This window comes from Haliotis asinina, chromosome 4, assembly GCF_037392515.1.
Source record: "Haliotis asinina isolate JCU_RB_2024 chromosome 4, JCU_Hal_asi_v2, whole genome shotgun sequence".
Lineage (NCBI taxonomy): Eukaryota > Metazoa > Mollusca > Gastropoda > Lepetellida > Haliotidae > Haliotis > Haliotis asinina.
This window is the reverse complement of record NC_090283.1, coordinates 57793632-57816001: the sequence shown is the minus strand read 5'-3', so window position 1 is coordinate 57816001 and position 22370 is coordinate 57793632. Positions and strand designations below refer to the sequence as shown.

The 22370-nt window shown below is 39.3% G+C and overlaps 1 protein-coding gene across 3 annotated transcripts in view; it reads right to left on the bottom strand.

Annotated features, from left to right (window-relative positions):
• Window positions 1–4111: 4111 nt before the first annotated feature.
• Window positions 4112–22370, bottom strand: part of LOC137281717 (uncharacterized) — a 176462-nt gene continuing 158203 nt past the window's right edge. The window contains exon 2 of one of the 3 annotated variants that reach the window (XM_067813187.1): window positions 4112–4462. In XM_067813187.1, coding sequence (XP_067669288.1) covers window positions 4131–4462 — 332 coding nt within the window. In that variant the 3' untranslated portion in view covers window positions 4112–4130. Of the gene's footprint in view, window positions 4463–8097; window positions 8529–12547; window positions 12939–22370 lie in introns of those variants that run through there. The other 2 variants (XM_067813171.1, XM_067813203.1) reach the window with 2 other exon arrangements.

Genomic DNA, 22370 nt, shown 5'->3' with positions numbered 1-22370 from the left:
TCAACACTCGTTATTTACAATCTCCTGTCTTATAGCGGAGTGGAGTGTTAAACAACAAATAAAACAAAAATCAAGTAAAAATATTATTCTTTTTACAGTATCCCAGGTGTGTGTATGCTTGAAACAAAATACTCTCAATCTCAAGTTCAAACAATGTGAGGCACAGTGTTTTGTATTGAGGTGGGCTGGATACAACTCTAATAACTGATCTATTATGGCCAATGAAAATGGGCAATCCACAAACACCCTTCAAAATAGTGGTTAAGTAAGAAATTATGGTTTTCAAATTTCCTTGATTTTAGAAGCTTTTCCTAAAGTAAACTGACAGATGTTATGCTTATAAAAGTGAAGAAGAAATACAGCCATTGACCTTCATGTCATTGGGCAGAAGAAAACAGAACATGGAACTCATTCCCATTGTTGGATTCAGGAAGTTTCTGGAGACTAGAGCCAACTATTGTCAATACCAAAATGACCAGAAAGAATTCAGTGAAATCACATCAAATCCCATTCGAATGGAATTGTCAAAGTGTAGAAGATCAGACTTGTGAAAAGGAAATACATGTACACATAACTGTTCATTTAATAAGACAACTACACATAAGCTGCAGCTATAAAAGGGAAATATCATTATTTTATTACACATCATTGATCATTGAAAAACTGACCAATAGCAATGAAACACATCAAGCAAATACTGGATTTGTATACATTAATATGTATATATATATATATATAGAGAGAGAGAGAGAGAGAGAAAGAGAGAGAGAGAGAGAGAGAGAGAGAGAGAGAGAGAGAGAGAGAGAAATAAATTGCATGAAGTTATAAGCGGGAAATATCTTTTCTGCAATGTTCATTATAAGGTAGAATGCCATGTTTTCACATTAATGCTCTAACAAAACTTCATATAAAGAAATTAAGGCACCATGTGCAGTGTTGACAATTTATTTGTAGATACAATCTGTTCACAGTTTTTGGAAACTTATGAGGGAATTTCAGAGACAAAAAATCAAACAATGGAATTCAGTTACCCTTACCCTGCTAGTATCTTAGAAGGATGTGTCTTTCCAGATTATTTGGGTTGAAAGAAAATGCGCTTCCCACTCTCACGCAGCAGCTGGCAGAGACGATTTTACATTGGGCATGTAACCCAATTTCACTCGCTAATTACAATCTGTCAAGTAAGATATATTAAAAATAAAACACATATAACTTTCGTCCTTAACTATCATTCACAAATGACAAATACTGAAGTTATCCTAAGCAGAATTCAATCACGTACGTTTCGTCAGCGATGACGTTGTTGTGAATAGTCAGTGGTTGTTCCTCATAATGTCAAAAATGAAGTGGGCGGGGCATATTGGCTGGGACTGGATTGGTCTATTGTTCCTTGCATGAGAGTGAGTGAGCACTGTATAACGCCACTTTTAGCAATATTCCAGCAATATCACAGCAGGGGGACACCAGAACTGAGTTTCACACATTGTACACATATGGGGAAACTGAATGTTCAGCATGATGAGTGAACACTTTAACCACTTGGCTACCCTACCACCTTTCCTTCCATGAGAAATAATATACATGGTATGTGAGAGTGTTTGTGAGTGTCTAGACTCAACTCTAGACCTGCCCCATAGAGGGAAACTGATTTGTTACAACACAATTCTGATGCCTTTCAATGCTTTCTCTTCATGTAAAGGCACAATTTGGAACCTTGGTCATTTTATATATCCATATTGGCATTAAGGATGTATCCCACTGTCATTAGGGATGTATCCCACTGTCATTAGGGATGTATCCCTGGTCATTAGGGATGCATCCAACTATCATTAGGGATGTATCCCACTGTCATGAGGGATGTATCATACTGTCACTAGGGATGTATCCCACTGTCATTAGGGATGCATCCAACTATCATTAGGGATGTATCCCACTGTCATGAGGGATGCATCATACTGTCACTAGGGATGTATCCCACTGTCATTAGGGATGTATCATACTGTCACTAGGGATGTATCCCACTGTCATTAGGGATGCATCCAACTATCATTAGGGATGTATCCCACTGTCATGAGGGATGTATAATACTGTCACTAGGGATGTATCCCACTGTCATTAGGGATGCATCCAACTATCATTAGGGATGTATCCCACTGTCATGAGGGATGTATCATACTGTCACTAGGGATGTATCCCACTGTCATTAGGGATGCATCCAACTATCATTAGGGATGTATCCCTGGTCATTAGGGATGCATCCAACTATCATTAGGGATGTATCCCACTGTCATGAGGGATGTATCATACTGTCACTAGGGATGTATCCCACTGTCATTAGGGAAGCATCCAACTATCATTAGGGATGTATCCCACTGTCATTAGGGATGTATCATACTGTCACTAGGGATGTATCCCACTGTCATTAGGGATGTATCATACTGTCACTAGGGATGTATCCCACTGTCATTAGGGATGTATCATACTGTCACTAGGGATGTATCCCACTGTCATTAGGGATGCATCCAACTATCATTAGGGATGTATCCCACTGTCATGAGGGATGCATCATACTGTCACTAGGGATGTATCCCACTGTCATTAGGGATGTATCATACTGTCACTAGGGATGTATCCCACTGTCATTAGGGATGTATCATACTGTCACTAGGGATGTATCCCACTGTCATTAGGGATGTATCCCACTGTCATTAGGGATGCATCCAACTATCATTAGGGATGTATCCCACTGTCATGAGGGATGTATCATACTGTCACTAGGGATGTATCCCACTGTCATTAGGGATGTATCATACTGTCACTAGGGATGTATCCCACTGTCATTAGGGATGCATCATACTGTCACTAGGGATGTATACCACTGTCATTAGGGATGTATCCCATTGTCATGAGGGATGTATCCCACTGTCATTAGGGATGTATTCCTGGTCATTAGGGATGTATTCCTGGTCATTAGGGATGTATCCCACTGTCATGAGGGATGTATCATACTGTCACTAGGGATGTATCCCACTGTCATTAGGGATGTATCCGACTGTCACTAGGGATGTATCACCCTGTCACTAGGGATGTATCCCACTGTCATTAGGGATGTATCCCTGGTCATTAGGGATGTATCACCCTGTCATTAGGGATGTATCCAACTGTCATTAGGGATGTATCACCCTGTCATTAGGGATGTATCATACTGTCACTAGGGATGTATCCCACTGTCATGAGGGATGTATCCCTGGTCATTAGGGATGTATCACCCTGTCATTAGGGATGTATCCCACTGTCATTAGGGATGTATCCCACTGTCATTAGGGATGTATCATACTGTCACTAGGGATGTATCCCACAGTCATTAGGGATGTATCCCTGGTCATTAGGGATGTATCACCCTGTCATTAGGGATGTATCCCACTGTCATTAGGGATGTATCATACTGTCTCTAGGGATGTATCCCACTGTCACTAGGGATGCATCATACTGTCATTAGGGATGTATCCCACTGTCATTCGGGATGTATCACCCTGTCATTAGGGATGTATCACACTATCAATAGGGACGTATCCCACTGTCACTAGGGATGTATCATACTGTCACTAGGGATGTATCCCACTGTCATTAGGGACGTATCCCTGGTCATTAGGGATGTATCACCCTGTCATTAGGGATGTATCCCACTGTCATTAGGGACGTATCCCTGGTCATTAGGGATGTATCACCCTGTCATTAGGGATGTATCCCAGATAGCCTTGATACAAGTGATACAAGAACATGAGCTCTGAGAGCTCTCTGATGATCTTCTTGAGCAGTGACAGATCTAGGACAAAGTCGTAACTAAGCCATGATTTGACCTTCAACTGAGTGCAAATAACAGCCACAAAGCCATTTCAAGGGAAATATCATATCTCTGTTTTAAACAGTTACTTGAATTGTGTCAGATACACACTCTTATGAATTTCAATCAAATACAGATCTCGAGGTGTCATAAAAAAAGTGAACATATCAGCTCCACCAGCAGCCCAAAGCAGTAATCCATCAGTTCTTGTTGCGCACCAAATAGCTATCATTTGAGGTGATAACACACGGGTGATAGAAGCACTTGAGGACAGTGTTCCATCAGTTCACTCAGGTGTGGGTGCATTACTGAGCTTGAATAAAGCACATGTTTTCTGGTGCCTGTTCAAGCCTCTCAGATAGACATATGTCTTGCCACAAACACACTGACAAGTCACATTGTCATGGGCAGCCGCACGATGCCTCTGGCAGTCGTTGGAGCGTGTGAAGAGCTGACCACAAACATCACACTGAAAGTAGTTCTTATGTCCCTCCGTAATCTTCCGAGTTCCGTTGTTAACTACATCCCGTTGACGACCTACACCGAACACATCTGACATATGCCCCAAAGTCTTTAAGTCGTGATCGCTGCTTGACACAGGAGGAAATGCACCTTGCTCTGCAAGCAAAGAAAAACGACCGATTGGAAATCAGACTAGACTGAGGTAACAGTGAATACAGTGCGGGCGTCAATATAGTTTGGGGTAGTGTAAAACACAAAGTGTCAAGAACTTACTGCAATTAGCCCAGTAGGCATACAAGGATACCATGATGAAGGGTTTGAATCCCATATTGGTTCCGATTATGATCCTTGGTTCATAACTGTCAAACTGTCAAACCTGTGATAATGGGTTTGACATAAAGCTTTTTGTCTAAATCTAAGATGCTACATGCCTTCACCCATCACAAAGCTTCACAGGGTGCAAGTAGGTTTTAGTTCCTTACTCAATCTGTAGCACCATCAACACTTTCTTCAAAAGAGTTATGTATTCTTCATATTCACTTAATATCAAGGATAAATCATTCATATATGAACTGACAACTGAGGTGTAACATGAAGATATAATCAACAAATATGTTTTCTGACATTTTATTACTGAAATAATCTATTTCATTCACCTACTGTATTGACAGGAAACAGAACAGAAATATTTGTATCCAACATCAGCCACGTATCAAGAACTAACACACATAATGGCCGCCCAAGTAAACATTTTAACTGGAAGGCCTGACATAGACTTACACCTAAGATGGCTTTGTGCATATGGTCCCTGGTGTGTAAAATGCCAAGAGATACTGCAATAAATTTGTATCAACCTACAAACAGAATCCCCAAACATGCCATGTACAAATGTGGCTTCACTGGAAACATTAAGTATGTTACAAAGGCTAGGCCAAGAAAAACAAAGTCCGTAGAAACTATCAAATATTTTTGTATCTAAGCTATTTCCATATGAAGTATTGATATTGAGTGTATCCTTGACACATTATGCCATCATCATCATCGTCTTTTTAATCCATCATCTGAATAGAGTTTGCATCATCATCATCGTCGTCGTTGTCATTATCGTCTCTTAAATCCATCATCTGAATACAGTTTGCATCAACCCCAGAGAATTACCATCCATCCACAGAAACAGATTCTATTGAATGTGAATGGTAAAATAGTGTTTCCCACAAAAATAGTATTGATGACATCGTATCGGCAAAACTATAGCTGCTTGTCACATCCGGGTATTTTGTAGTGTTTTTCCCTCAGTACTGCGAAATAATAGTTGGATAACATGGTTTCCTGTTTCTGTATAACCTGTCACTAGCCGACAACTGATCTTGGTGAATTTCTCTTCCTATTTTTTTTTGTTATACAGTTAATTGATTTTGCATCTGAAGTGGTATTAACAATCTTAAGTAAATGATATTGATGTTTATTTGCTCTTTACATAACTTAACTTCCGGATATCAATTGTCAATAAAACATCTTACAACAGAAAGTGGGCATCCACCCCATCGATGAAACTTGTACACTCTGATCGCACACATACTTCCCTGATATAGTGCTAGCAATTAAATAGTCGAAATCTTCAGAACGTCGAATTCAGCTTGCTTGGGGAGATATTTTCAGTGAAAAGTGAAGACAATTTCATTGTTTGAGCTTATCCTGCAGGGAAAAATAAAGACAATTTCACTGTTAGCGCATATTCTGAAGTGAAAAGTGAAGACTGTCGGTGTTTGATCATATTTTGCAGGGAAAAATGAAGACAATTTCACTGTTAGCACTTATCCTGCAGTGGAAAGTGAAGACTATGCCACTGTTTGAGCTTATCCTGCAAGGAAAAATGAAGCCAATTTCTCTTAGTCCTCATCCTGCAGTGAAAAGTGAAGACATCCTTCTTCGATCTCATCCACAACCCCAACTGAGCATGTCAGTGTTTTAACAAGTCAGCCGGACCACTACATGAATCAGTCTTCATGTGTCTGCGCATGTTCCTCAAGTACCTATATGTCTTCCCACAGCCACATGTGTAGCTCATGTTACAGTGTACAGACAACACATGGTCTTGCTTCACCCACTGCCTAGTGAATGACTTGCCACACACTTCACAACGGTAAATCTGGCTCGGGGGGTTCATGGCCAGTTCTGGGATATTGTCCATCAGACTTGGACCCATGGCAGATATGGGTTGCAAGTGCTGGTATGATGGCGTTAATGTAGAGAGGGACATTAGCGGCCTGGTGTTTAGATCTATCTTCCGGGAACCAGATCTATCTGCAAGCCAAACAAAAGGAAACCCTTTAGATGAATCAGTCAAGTTTGAACACAATAAAGCCAGTTTGAAGGGCAAGAATAGCCAGACAATGTGTCTTCATATTCATAAAGGTGCAAAGGAGGAAGGTTTTAAGCCCTTTCAGCTACATTCAAGCAATACCATAGCAGAGGACACTTGTACATTGTACCCATGTAGGGAATTGATACTTAGACTAAAGCTTAGTCTCTGAATATATAAGTTTGACTGTAACAAACCTATTTGAAATGAAAAGTGGTCCAAGGCCAACCAGAGATTCAGAACCTGGGGAAATCTAGACTTGCTTTATTAAGAGTCTTGGCACTAGAGGGAGGGCTAAGCTGTAGGGAAAATAATGTGGTTCTGGGACTGTGAGACAGACAAATCAATACCCTGTCTTGGGCAAGGTGAGCTTTAACCATCAGTAAGTTGTGTTTTATGCCATTTTTAAAAATATTCCAGCAATATCATGGTAGGGGACACCAGAAATGGGCTTCACATGAGATCTTGGGTACCCCATCATCCTCTTTAACCACTATGCCCTTGGACGATAGTGAACATGCTTAATCACACCTCACTTGTTTTGTCAACATTCTTTTTAACATTCACACATCTATTGTACTAATCTGTTGGTGTCGCTATCCTCACTGTTCCCATGGTGACATGATTCAAGACTACAAAACAGACTGGTCACCAGTAAATGGTTACTTTAGATTTAATGTTTTGGATATGTTGCTTTCCCTTTGAATTGAATAACATGTGTCCTGAAAACTGACTCCTGTTTGTGATTTGGGCTTCTTAGGCAATGTGTGCATGGGGTAATTAATCAACCAATGCACAAGCTTTCAAAGGTCAAATTTCTGAGTCCCTCACTGACCACAAACATCATATAACATAAGCATGCATCAGAGGTTTTTGGTCTGTTTTACAGGCTAACAGCATTTGGTTCTACCCGACAGTAAACACAGGTTACACTGGTTGTCTACTTTGGCGAGTGACCTTGACTGTTCTCTTTTGACACGACAAATCTGCTTCAGATCATACCACAGAAAATGTGCACCTGATAGAGCAAGATGAGAACAGTTATGAAAAGAAATGAAACACATGGTCATTTGACTTTGACAATAAACTGACACAATTTATGTTGATTGATATTTTTTAATCATCCATTGATATATGACCAACTACAGTGAACTTATGACTATAGCAACCTTTATCAGTCAGTTAAGTTTTATTTGTTACAACTGTAGTTCATTATACAAATATAGACTAAAATACAGCATATGTCCAGGGCACCATTGCACAACAGCAGCCTATGTTAAAGTATTGGAGTAATGATCACCTTAGCGCTAAGATCGCTTCGTACAACAGCAATCTGGTCCAGAAAAAGTATGTTATATTCACTAGTTCAGTATAAACATGTTTGTGTCGCCAGCACAAATGACAGTTCCTGAAAGGTCAGGATCCTTTTCACATCACAGAAAATATGGGCAAACAGCAACACATCAGCCTTCCTCTCATGTCACATTTTTGCCATACTGCATCCGTCAGAAATATGCCTTCGTAAATTTCTCTGGTATCGATACACTTTGCCACACGGGCATGAGTACACAGCATTTTGATGAACAGACTTCATATGTATTTTTTTGTTACATTGTTGGGTGAATGTTTTCCCACATTCCTCGCACTGGTAAATATGACTTTGGGCATCACCAGAACCTTGACCTTGGCCTGACCTTTCGGTCACAGAGCGGAGCGAAAGTTCACTTCCACCTGAGGGCACAACAGGTCTGGAATAGGTCAGTTGGGAATGTCTAAACAAAGACTGAGAATATGTCCAGATATCTTGTGAAGTGGAATTGGTAGGTAACTGCTGATGTGAGCCAAATGAAAAGCTGTTGTCTGAAACAACAAAAAGAGGGCTTATGAAAGTAACTGAAGATTTGGATTGTTCAAGATTTGCATAATAACCACTTTAACTTATGTTACTGGAATCCATTTGTCTGACAAAGAACATGTCCATACCTGTGCGTGAAACCTGGCAAACAGTCACAACGCAAACAAGAAAAGTATACAGAGCTGTCCTGCAGCAGAGCTACAGATAAAAGTTTGGCCATGTAGGTATGATACCCTTCTTGTGAAACTAAATGGGTATCTACAATTTTATGTGGGTATCTATACTTTTTGATACCCAGGATATTTTCAAAATCTGGGTATCAATTTCAAACAGCAAGTTTAAGAGGTGCAACATGTTTTCATTTGATATTAGAGATGATACAAGATCCTCCAGGTCAAAGATGAAGAACAAATAATGCTAAATTTTAGCTAATAGCTAAGACAGCTTTATCCACTCGTGCTGTTAAAAAAGTAATATGTGCCTTTGTCTACGTCTGTTTTGGTGCCACGAACGGCTGATGTTACAAGTTCATTTAAAATGTCACCGTCAATTGAATCTGACTGTGAAACAGCACTTCCCTATTAATTCATCTAGTGGTCCTCTAATGAAATAAAAATACCACATATCTCATTTAGTGTGGTTAGGCATTTACACACAGTTCTCGACACTATCCATTGTTCACATTACACGTAGAAAGATTACAGTATTACATGGGTCGCTATTTGTACATGAGTCAATCAGTGAAGGGTTAACAAACCATGACTGGAATGTTATCTATGTCAAAAGCATTTTCAATTATTTAAGATTCTATAAATCTCAAACATTTGAGATGGAAAAACTTAACGTTTGTTTCGACTGACTTGAATTGATACGATACGCTACATGATTTTGATGCATTGGGTAAATACGCATTGTTATTTAGACATAGGGTAAATGTAAATATTTTTAACTTTCATATGTTTTTTTGGCATATTTTAACTTTTCTACTATTATACACAAATATGCAGCTTATCTGGAGATCTGCTTCAGAAAAGCCAAACTGTATCAAAGAATGCCTGTTCAAAGTAAACAGCAGATATTTCTTTCGCTTCCTTTTGGCACGAATACATTTTGCTGAATAATGCTGGAGTAGGCAGGTATTGAGAAAGCCACTACTAAGTTCAAGCCACTACTAAGTCCTAGACGTGTGAATAGTGACAAGGACGATGCTTCTCCCAAATCTAAACATTTCAGCTGTCTCTTGTCCAAAATGAGCTTGTTGGGTATAACCAATGGAGGCTACCTCTTTGTGACATCAGCCAGTAAATAATCACACAGCCAATCCAGCAGTTAATATCGTGAGTGGGGTTCAGTGACAACACATAGTCTAACAATCCTCCCTTAAATCCCTCTGGACTTTGTACTTAAACTGTCTATGTATGCAGACTTGGTGTCACCTGGCTGAAATAATACCAATGCGACATAAAGCTCAACTTAATCCTCTCAACACGACTGTCAAACCAATGAACTTGTGTCAACACCTGCGACCATCATAAACTGCTGAAGACCCTAATCTCCAGTAGATTCAGTTGAATATACAAGACATTTGTTCGATGAGAGTAGCGTTCGTTTGCCTTATTATTCAGTAATCACAATAAACATTTTCTTTGAGAAGCATTTTAGAAGTTGTAAATATGGAAGAAATCCAAGTTCCAGTGGGGTTCAATGACAACCATACAACAGTTTAAAACTTGTCCACTAATCTTTTGAAATCATCACTGCAGAGTCAAATAAGCCTTATATCTGTATACAGAACAACATTTGTTCCAGGAGAGCAGTGCCAGTGTTTTGTAACCACAGTGTCTAGAAACCACAGTGTTTTGTATCCAGAGTGTCTTGTCACCAGTGTTTTACTGCCACAATGTCTTGTAACCACAGTGTCCTGTAACCAGTGTCTTGTAACCACAGTGTCTTGTAACCGCAGTGTCTTGTAACTGCAGTGTCTTGTAACCAGTGTCTTGTAACCAGTGTCTTGTAACCAGTGTCTTGTAACCACAGTGTCTTGTAACTGCTGTGTCTTGTAACCAGTGTCTTGTAACCACAGTGTCATGAGGGGAATAGCGTGAAACGCTCATAACAAATTGATCATGATCGATGACAACAAGGGGAAGAGCAAACCACAAATCAGACAAAAAAGTTCTTCATTTTCACTTGATGTCAACAGTGTAACAGTCACTACAGGAACAGATACACAAGAACGAGTTGCTTCAAGCCAAGAACTTCAAAATCATCCCAGGCTGATACTGATTGCCACAAAATGTAAAACTAAAGAATATTCATCTTTTTGCCAAATTATATGTGTTTATCATCTTGTGATCAAACAAAACTGATAGTTTCATAGTGTGGTATGGTGCTCATTGTCAGATTAGATACCAAAGAAAGAGAAAGGACAAATATTCCACTTTTATACTTAATAATATTTTGATCTTATCCATGTAAAATACAAGGTTAAACCACTTGAGAGATATTTAGTTTTATTTCCTTCAAATAAACACAGAAAGTCATCCCTTATACATCAGAAAATGACATTTTTATGTGTCATCCAAGTTTCAACCAATCAGATAACAACAAATAATACAAAAATATATGTTACATCAGATTTTACAGCATCCATGTCCAATATTTTGATCAGATAGCACATTTGATGTTATAGCATGAAAATCCTGTAATACATATGTTACATCAGGTGTTACAGCATCAATGTCCTATGTTACAATCAAATATTACATCAGGTGTTACAGCATCAATGTCCCATTTCAGATGTTACAGCATGAATACCTAAAGGTTTCAAAGACAGCTCAAATGTCCTGGGATAGGAAGATAATCAGATCTGCCAATTCTGATGTTACAGTACCAATGTTGATGGGTAACAAAAGCAACCAATGAGACATGTTACTTCTGATGTTATAGGAATCAGGAACCTTTCACATCTCAATCTTACTGGATCCAAAACGTCACTTAGATCCAAAAAGACACAAAAGGTTCTACTGGACATTGGCCATAAAAACAAACATTAGAAAAAAAAAAGAGTTGAAAAAGCCTCAACAGAATCACAAATAAAGTTATTTGTTTCATACTGGTGTCAAACATTTAACAGTTCGTAAGATCTGACCTGTACATGTATAAGGAACAGCGCATGCGCGCAGTGTGTACGTATCCTGCCATGAGATTATGCTACACAAAGTAAAATACAGTTCCGAGGAGCACACTATCACACCAGCGCAATACTAAACACAAAGTACATCAAACTTGCTGATGTGTCTTCCGAAAACATGGCTCAGGAGCAAAAGCTCCGCAATCTTTAACTACTGACTGATACAGAATATCTTTCATCACGATCATGTGAATCTTCATCTGTGTGCTGAATCAGAATCTCAAAGGGAATCCCACAGCACAATACAGAGAACATGGTAGCAGAACTGACACCAAATTTACAAAAAATGGAAGATCTCACTCCAGAGTCTTGTGACAAATAAAAAACTGTCATCAATAAATCAATTCAGTCAAAGGTTTGCTGAGGTGTATTAATATTGTAATGAAGGGTGTGAGTTGGGTTTTACACCACTTTTAACAATGTTCCAGGAAGATCAAGGTCGGAAACACCAGGAATAGACTTCATACTTGTGGGGGCGGTGGGGTAGCCTAGTGGTTAAAGCGTTTGCTCGTCACGCCGAAGACCCGGGTTCGATTCCCTACATGGGTACAATGGGTGAAGCCCATTTCTGGTGTCCCCCGCCGTGATATTGCTGGAATATTGCTAAAAGCGGCGTAAAACTAAACTCACTCACTCACTCATACTTGTGCCCACTGTGGAGAATCAAACCAAGGCCTTCGACACAAGGAGTGAATGCTTTAACCACTAGGCTACCCTATTTGTAATTAAGCGAGTTTATTGTATTTTGTTCTTGTACAACCGTCAGCAATATTTACGCAGTATTTTGAATCCAGAGGAAGAAAACAACTGAAGGAAGTATTGAGCAACGACTGCTCTCCTAATACAGACTTTTCTAGAAAATGAGCATAACAAGTTTAAATATGAAGAATATGAACAGCACTATCCTGATGCTGAACTCATCATTTAAGGACGCTCAGGTTGGCAAGGTGCTGATGGATGAATCTACAAGTCTTCTTGTGTCTGCTGAAGGCTTGGCTGTAGTTGTAGCTCTTGCCACAGACACAAGCAAACACGGCATTGTTATGGATAGCTCCAACATGGTTGCAACGAGCACCGGAACTGGAGAAGACCTTTTCACAATTGGGACACGGATATTTGCCTTTAACCTGCGAGGGACATCTTGTCCGTCTGCTCTGACTGGACTGAAAATCACTTGATTCTAATCCAGGGATTCCAACAAAACCTCCCATATCACGCATGTCTGAAAACATAAGAAGAAAGTTTGTATTCTTGTAAATACGACCAAATGTCAGCTTGGGCAGTGACATCTTCTGAAAAGCAGTCCAATTTGGGTCTCAGATACAGACAAAGCAATTTAACAAACCAAGAAACAGAAACCACTGACAAACTTTCTTGTTACGTCTTAAGACAAGCAGTGCGTTGATGGGTGTGTGAGTATCCCCAAGGAGTTGACATCAGTACATACAAGGTATCAAAACATGCCATTTACAATTATTGTATAGCCGCATGGCACAGATAATGCTTATTCATTTGCAAACACCTGATCGTAAATACTTTGAGCGATCCATTCATGTTCCCCCCAATTTTGTCCTGTGGAGTCATGTCCAAAGGAACTAGTTCATCTTCATCTTCTTGACCATTGATGGTTAATATTGTGACAGCTATCATCAAATAGAAACCAGAAATACAGTGGAAGCTGTCTAACTGGCACTCATTGGGACTGAAGAAATAATCTGGTTTACACAATGTGCTGGATTGAGAGCTAATGATAAATATACAAGCCACAGATGGGACTGAGATTTTTGCCAGTGTTGACTAATTCCCAGATTGGACAGATGCCGGTTTTGACCACTTACGCTGTATATGTGGATCTGCGTACTTCCTAAAGAGTTTCAAGAGACTGGCATATGCAGAACGTAACCCTTAAAACGAGCAACTGGTGTCATTTTCAGTTATAAAATGATAGTTCCCTGCTGCCCTTAATGAATGGAATCCAAATCATCCTAACATTCTTGGGCATTCATATCTTATGTTCCGAAAGCCATCATCAGATGTCAAATAAAAATGTACATAGAAGATTTCACTCACAGTTGCTGGGTCATGTAAGAATAACATAAGCTGTTCTGTAAGCACAAAGGTACATAGCTTTCACATGCCATGCTTAATAGTTCTAGTTCCTCGGCAGACTGTCTTCCTGAATTTAATATCAGGCTTTTGATGTCTGCCCTCAAACAAGCAGAAAAAAGTGTTCTACCTCAGTCCCATACTTGTCCAACTCATTAACTGGAAATGCTGGAACTTTATTCCTTAGACATCAAAAGATCAAAGGAACATTTTCTAAATCTCAGGGGTAGTGGGATAGACCTGTGGTCAAAGTGTTTGCTCACCACACCGATGGCCTGGGATCAGTTCCAAACATGGTTACAATGTGTGAAGACAAACTTCTGGTGTCACCTGCCTTGATACGACTGGAACATCACTAAAGGCAGTGTAAAACCATACTCACTCACTCAACCTGTTAAAACCGAAAATTGGTCAAATCCAACAATGGAGGCCTCATACCATGGGGACAAAAACACATCGGCATTAAAACTCAGTAGACAGCACAAAAGCTAAAAAACCCAAAACTTTAAATGGGGCAGATCTAAAATATGAAGGTATCACTTCCTGGAATGAAACTCTTAGAATGAATAATAAAGCTGAGTCAAACTGACACAACCCTGTAAACTAAACAAAGAATGGCTTCCACTTCCAAGTGTGCATAATCTTGATAATCCCCATGCATCGTTCAGGAGTTCAACAATTTTAACATAACAAAAAATCATGTTAGCCTGTTCACCTGCATCAACAACCTCATCATCTTGGGTTAATTTGCCTGAGTGAGCTCAGTGTCACATTGGGCAGTATTTTTTATCTTCACCGGGTAACCTTGAAATTAAAGAGTTTACTAGCCATGCCAATTCTTAACATGGGTACAATGTGTGAAGACCATTTCTGGTGCCCCACCATGATATTGTTGCTATATTGCTAAAAGTGGAATAAAATTGAACCTCACTCATTTGTTATGTCTACTATTCTCAGAAAAACTAAAAGCATTGGCGTGATGTTGTTAATCATTTAAGGTTCATTGAAGATTAGATGGGTGCAGCTTTTCTAAATCCTACTGGTTTGGGATACTGTGCTTCCAACAAAGAGGCTTGTAGCAAAGAGGCTTGTAAAAAATGAATATGGAAAAGAATCGACTCTAATGTTTCTGTTAGCATCCAGAAAAAGTCTGATTGTCCAATGCCTATACAACCACAGATAGCCAAGTAGTCAGTAGAGTCACTGATTTATAGATGCCATGAATCAATGCTGTATGCATCAATCAAGTAAAACTGATGTCATTTAAGCTCCTAGTATGTCATCAAGGTATGAATTAAAAACATTAAACATAATTTCTTCCTTCCTTCCAGGATGCTCATAACGAATTTTTGATTATCAGGAAGTTTAAAGAGCTGAGAGCCGCTATCTACCAACATATAGCACTGTTTGCTGTCAATAGTTTCAATAAATTTTAAATGTCTTAAAGTTCACCCTCTTCGAACAGAAAGACAATTCTCCATGTTCCTCTTCAAGCAGAAGGTCAACTTCACCCATTTGGAACACAGAGACTACAGTTCTCCATGTTCCTTCTCAATTAGAAAGCCAAGTTCTTCAAGTTGGAACACAAAGACTGCAGTTCTTCATGTGCCTCTTCAAGTTGAAACCATTGGAGTACGTGCGACCACAGACACAGGCATGGACAACTTTATCGTGGACAGCCTTGACATGATTCCACCGGGAACCGTAGCCGGCGAAGGTTTTATCACACTCAGGGCAAGGATATTTGCCATTCACCGGGCCAGGATACACGCGATTGGAACTACTTTGTTTACTCTGTCCGCGGTCTGACCAGCTGGGCTGAAAACATGTCCCCTTCCCCTGGAAACTTTCCATGAAGCTGTCCAAACCATGAGCGTCTGGAAAATGAAACAAACGTTTTTCTTGGAGACAGAAGTTATTTGTAAGTCTGAAGTGGAATAATGCCATGTTTCTAAAAAAAAAATAGTCATAACACATACTGGTAATACATGGAACATGGTACTACACAGTTAAGAACATTTTCCTGACAACACATCATATGTTCCAGGGACAGAAATGTAAAAGTAAACCATAGGTCATCAATCATAAAGATGTTCACATGTGTTCTTAGGAAGTACAGGCATTACTTTTATCCATCTACAAACTTGGCGATTGGTATTTGCCAGACATAAGTAATATACTACATAGACGAATACTGCCATCTCCCTTTCATTGTGACTACAATGATAAAAGCCAAAGTCAAAGCTCAGTTTTTTATGTGTTGGTTACCATTTCACAATAACCATAAATTGCTGGTGAACCTGAATGATTTCAGGATGAAATAGGTGGTTAAAATTTTTGGCTCATTATACACCAAAACACCAAGAAGAATCTCATTTGGAAATAAGTTTGTTGAATGTACAAAGTTAAAGTACAGTTTTGTTTGTTGGTTACAACCTGTCATCACTGGTTCTCACATTTTAGCAATATTCCAACAATATCATGCTGGGTAAAGACCAGTTTCACACATTGTACCCATGTCGGGAATCGAACCCAGGCCTTCCACAAGATGAGTGAACTACTGGGCCACCCTGCCGGTGCATTAACTGGCACTGACAATACACGTGATGGTTGAAGTCCCGGTGACCATGGCCTAGATTTTCGAAGCTCCCTTAGTGCTAAGATAGTCATAAGTCTATGTTAATGTACTTACGATGACTATCTTAGGGATAAAGTAGCTTCAAATCTAGGCCCTGATAACAAACCATGGGAACTGACTGACATTTTTGCAAATGATCACATTCATTACAGCTCAAAAGATGGACCAACGCAAACAAACCACTATCCAGACCATTAAAATCAACAGCATATTCGAAACAATATCGAAGAAGGAAAATCATGGCTCCTCTAACTAAGTGCTCATCATAAACAGGAACAGAGTTGAGTAGTCTCTCCACATCAAGTACACTTCCATTCAGAGATTCTTTGTGTGAACACCTGGTATCATCACCCAATCCATTCAAAGAATTTAATACTATTTGCATTTTTACACCCAAAATAATATGTTTAGGCAGAAATTTAAAAAAACTAGTCGTCTTACAAACAACCAAGGCATTAGCCATTTTGAATCCTCGTATCTTATTGCTTAGAAAAGTGGAATAAACGTCATTTGCAATGACATCAGCTTGAAAACCTGGGTGCTGATGTACAAAACAACCTTAGACCTAAGACTACAGAGTTATCAGGAATAGTGTCTGACCTTCCGACAAATCCGGCAGTTTTGGGCACAGTCCAGTGGAAGTCTACAATCCAGAAGCCCCAGTGTATGACTGTATATTTCACAATGACTTTGACTGAAGTTGTGAAATGTGACGTGTCGCACTTGTTTGCTGTTTATAAATTTTATGTTTGTTAATAATTTCAATGCCAATTACAGGAAATGTCAAGGGTGCTGTTGTACAAAACAACCATACTTGTAGTGTGACTGATTCTGTTGCTCCCGAAATGTTGCTTTCTTGCGGCCCGACAATATTCCACATGTAGCACGTTAAGCACTTTATTCCAATAAGCTGCTGTTAATCTTCTTGTAAATGGGTTAGTTTGGGATAGTAGTGTGACTGCTAACCTTGTTCTTCAGATGACATTTGTACAAGTGATGATATTTGTACAAGAGAACCACAAGTTAAGAGGAGAACTCAATAAACACAGGACATCTTTTCTTGTGTCGCCTCAGGTTATAGCTGTAGTTGTACTTATTTCCACAAACACAAGCATACGTCTGCTTGTTATGAACTGCAGCTATGTGATGCCATCTGCTGCCCATATTGGCAAAAGTCTTGCCACACTGAGGACAAGAGTGGCCTCCCCCTATTTCAAGGGGTGTGGAAGAGAGGGCGCTGCCTCTACCAGTTGGCAAATGGTAGGATTCCTGGCTTGGATCATGTATTCCTCTCCCAGACTGAACAAACTCATTGAAGTCATACCCCTTGACTGACTCAAGCACATCTGAAAGCAAGAAAAAGCCAGTCTGATGTTCACTGTTACAGAAACATGCCATCATTCAAAATCAGCTGGGTTTAATTCCACTTTTGAATACTATCCAGTTAAAATGAAACACACCATCATTCAAAACAAGCAGGCGAGTTGTGCTTAATTCCATTTTGAACGGAATCCTGGAATTTCCCAATGATTATGTCCTTTGATAGCAGTCTGAAGTAGATCACAAGGGGGACAAACAGCCATCACTTCTTTGTTATTACTTTTATGTTGAAAAATTTGAGTTGAGAACAGTTCACATTCAGAATGATATCTGAATGATGCTTGGGGAACCTTTTGTCTATACTTCCAATCATGAACAGGACAGATAAAAATGGCTGCCACTGCCAACACATCAGCAAAATCTCTTGCAACATGTAAAGAAGCCAATCTTAGTATCCGGTGCAGTGAACGAGTATATTAACCACTAAACTATATGAGTAGTTTACGATTACACAATCGTAATTGCCATTTAGAAAGTGGTCAAATGCAACATATATCATATGCGGGATTTCACTTTCTTAGTAAAGTACAAATTCTAGTACTTTTTGGGGATATTGAATCCCATCCAGGATTCGAACCCACATCCTCAGAGTCAGGCACCTAACCGCCAGCAAACAAAGTCACCCGCCTAACCCTGCTCAGCCACCGTGACTTCCAAAATATGATGTACAGTAGAATACTTTTATGACGAACATGGATATAACGAACTCACGGATATAACGAACTGACGGCTAGAGCGAACTGTTTTAAAAGTCCCGAATAAACCACTATATGTTATCATCTAAAAAAAGTCGTGAATGACAAATTCTCTAAAACGAACTTACCGGTTATAGCGAACTGATTTGCAAATCCCGCAAGTCCCAGGTAACACTAATTAATGGTGTGAATAACGAACTGAGCGAACTCAATCAGTGTCATTGCCTGTTAGCGATGCTCACTTTGAAATCCTTGACAGTCCAGTTAACAGTAATTAATGGTGTGAATAGTCAATTGAGCAAACTCAATCAGTGTCAATTAGCAGCGCTCACTTTGAAATCTGACCAATAAGTTAGACGTCAGTGGTGGGATACAACACATGTTTTTACACCCACGTGAAGTTGTAGTTTGCATTACTAACCAATCAGATTGCCGGACACCATAAAGCCCGTCGCTGATGACCTAGTTTAGTATACTTCCCGCATAGCAACTCAGTCTTTGGCGATTTAATAGAAAACAACAAGAGCATCCCCTCGAAAGGCCTGTGTATATGCCTCCCACACACATCAGAAATGTGGACAGAAGCTTTTGATACTCTTGAGACTATTAAAATATGATATATTCAATGACGAGTGCATAGTGACGAGTGACCAGTGTAAGATTACTGACTTATAGTGAAAAGAACGTAATATGAATGAAAGTATGAATAAACTGAGTAGGAATGTGTTGTACTGTGTAGTGTGTTTTACTGTTCTTTCAATGGAGTTTCGCGAATAGCGAACTACGGATATAACGAACTAATTTCAGTGGTCCCTTGTAGTTCGCTATAAAAGTATTTTACTGTATGTTGCCGAGTACTTTAGTTGTGCTCAAACCACATCAGCAGGAGAAACTGAACAAACACGCGGAAAGACAAGATTTCACAAAAACTGACGATTTATTCAGAATCATTTTGAGCATGGTTATTGACATATTAACACACAACGATATATTATGACTAAGTGGTGACAGACTTAGTCAAAACCTAATGCTGATGGCTGAAGTCTTCATCTGGGATACATCAGAAGTGTGAAAGGAACACATGACACATTTTTAGGGATAACAACTTCTTTATATTCTTTGCACGACATTTCAGTGCTTATTCTTGCTCATTCAACAGGGGAATGCTGAGTCAACATACAGAGTGAATATTTATATGAATATGACTATGACGCTCACTTTCAGCACTGACTCAGCTTTCACCTGTTGAAGGAGGAAGAATTCGCTTTGAACTTACAAAGATTGAAAAGATGTTGTAATTCCTTAAAACGTCATGTATTCATGTTCGTGAAACTTCCAATTGCCTTTCTAGAACTTGAAGGAAACTCAATGAAAAAACTGCTCTGAGAAGTAGTTATAATGGCGAGTCAGCAAAAATTTGGAAGGTAAGCCACATGTTGCATTAGTTAAGATGATTACCACAGTGAAGTGAAAGCCACGAGGACTGGTATTATGTTGACAACCTAAAATTGAGTGGGTTTTATGTAGGTTTCAACAATATTCCAACAGCATCAGGAATGGCTGACATGGAGAATCAAATCCTGGACCTACTGGTATATTTTCTAAGCTCTCTTAGCACTAAGATAGTGAGTCATAAGTGCCGTACATTAACATAAACTTACGACTATCTTAACATAAAAAGTCAGGAGTCTTCACCATACTGGGCAAACACTTAACATATTGGCTGAACTACAGTCCCCAACATACAAAAAGAAACTTTGTTTGGTCTGTTTTGTTGACAGTGGAACAACAGACTCTGTGATTTAGCTTAGGTAGAATTATTCAAAATAATAGTATTTTGTTTAAAAAATCAGTTACTACAGAAGCTTAAAAAAAATACACCACTGGCACATCCATGATATGAAGAGGACCCAGGTCTGTCTCCTTTAAGAAGGAAGATCACATGTGTGTAATGCATTGGGGTATAATATAAAATAGCTTCTTCACATACTTAAATATGATTTCCTTACAAATATAAAATCTGTCTACCTGCTTAACACACCACATTAAGACTGGGAGGAGCTCAACTTTTGACTCCACTCCAACTTCACAAAGTCCAATTTTGCAACTGAATGTGAATTGTAAGTGCTGTCTGTTTTGATTTACATTGACATCCGATGGCATCTTTGCACTACAAATGTATAAAAACAGCTGTATTCATTTCTAACCACTTGAATGAAGACCCAAATCTGCAATATTTCAGAGTGAATGACAATCTGCCAAAAACCTTTGAGTCTATGTGACAGAGCCTATGAGTTCTTTCCTGTAGATCTTAGTGCAGAGAAAGACTTTTCAAAATTTCCCATTAGACCACAAGACCAGTGAGTGGACAATAATTAGTCTTCCTGTCTGTAAATATCTTTCCTTGGTTTACTTAACTATCAATACAAAATGTACTAGCTACTACAACCATTTCAAACTTGTAATTTTGTGGTCCTGATGAATTTTTACTAGCCAAGGACCACAGGACCAGAGTAAATTTCATACACTGTCAGAAACTATATGGACCATTATGAGTAAAAATAACTAGACCAAAATAAATTCAACTAGACTCAGGTAACAGACAATTAACTAAAGAATCAGACGGAGAGCATTAACTTGGCACAAAACAGCAAAATCCTAATGACTTCAGAAAACTAAAATAAAGAGACATGAGGTGATTCGTTCTCCTCTGCATGTGAAATGTCTTGTATTTGTTGTTGATGTTTCAGCTGTTGAACTAGAACACCACAGATTTCTCAAACCTTTCCTCCATGAAAGGAACAAGTCTTCATGTGACGGATGAGAACATGTCGGTAATTAAACATCTTACCACAGTCACAGAAAAACGTTTGTTTTTTGTGCACAGCACCAACATGGCGTGATCTGTTACCACTGTCGGAATACACCTTGTCACACATTGGACAAGGAAACTTGCCTTCCACAGCTTTGGGATATGAAAAACGCACTTGGTTGCGATTTGATTTCATGGTGGAAGGAAACTGGAGAGTGTTGGGGTTACCAGCTCTGCCAAAAGACTGGGATGGATAAACATTGCCAACAAGACTGCCCATACCCGAACCACCTGAAAGTAATAAAAAAAATCTATACCAGTCCAAATCTCCTGAGAATTTTCTCAACACACAGAAAACAAATATTTATAAAACTGACACATGTACAATCTTTGGTGCCCATCATAATACCCTTCGAGAAATGATCCAGTTCGTGCCCCAGCCTCCCATGAAGACTGAATTGGGTTCTATGTCACATAAAGCAATATTGGAGCATTGATGATACCAAACTGGAGTAAGAAAGTTTCGTGCATTCAGCAATATTATTAAATCACTATTTAAAGACTGGAATCCACCATCCTCAGTGAATATGATTCACTTCCCACTAGCTCCTCATCCTCACGAGTCACAGATGATGATGGGTTAAAAATAATCAGAAACCTGAGCTGAAGAGTTTAGCATATTCATCATGAAGTCACTATTTAAAGACTGGAATCGAAGGCACGAGCTGGACAGACTTTCTGATGATTATTAAGAACATGGCGATAGTTAAACGTCTTCCCACAGATACAGTGATAGGTAGCCTTGTCATGGATGGCCTTGACATGGTTCCATCGGGCTCCGTGACTAAGGAACTGTTTGTCACATTCGGGACAAGGATATTTGCCACCAACTCGGTCGGGATACACCCGTTTGCGTCTAGTTCTACCCCAGGTAGGGGGCTGGGGGGTATCATTGACTTGTGAGTAAGAAACAGAAGCTGATCTGTCAAGTCCACAATAGCTGCCCCAATCCAACACACCTGA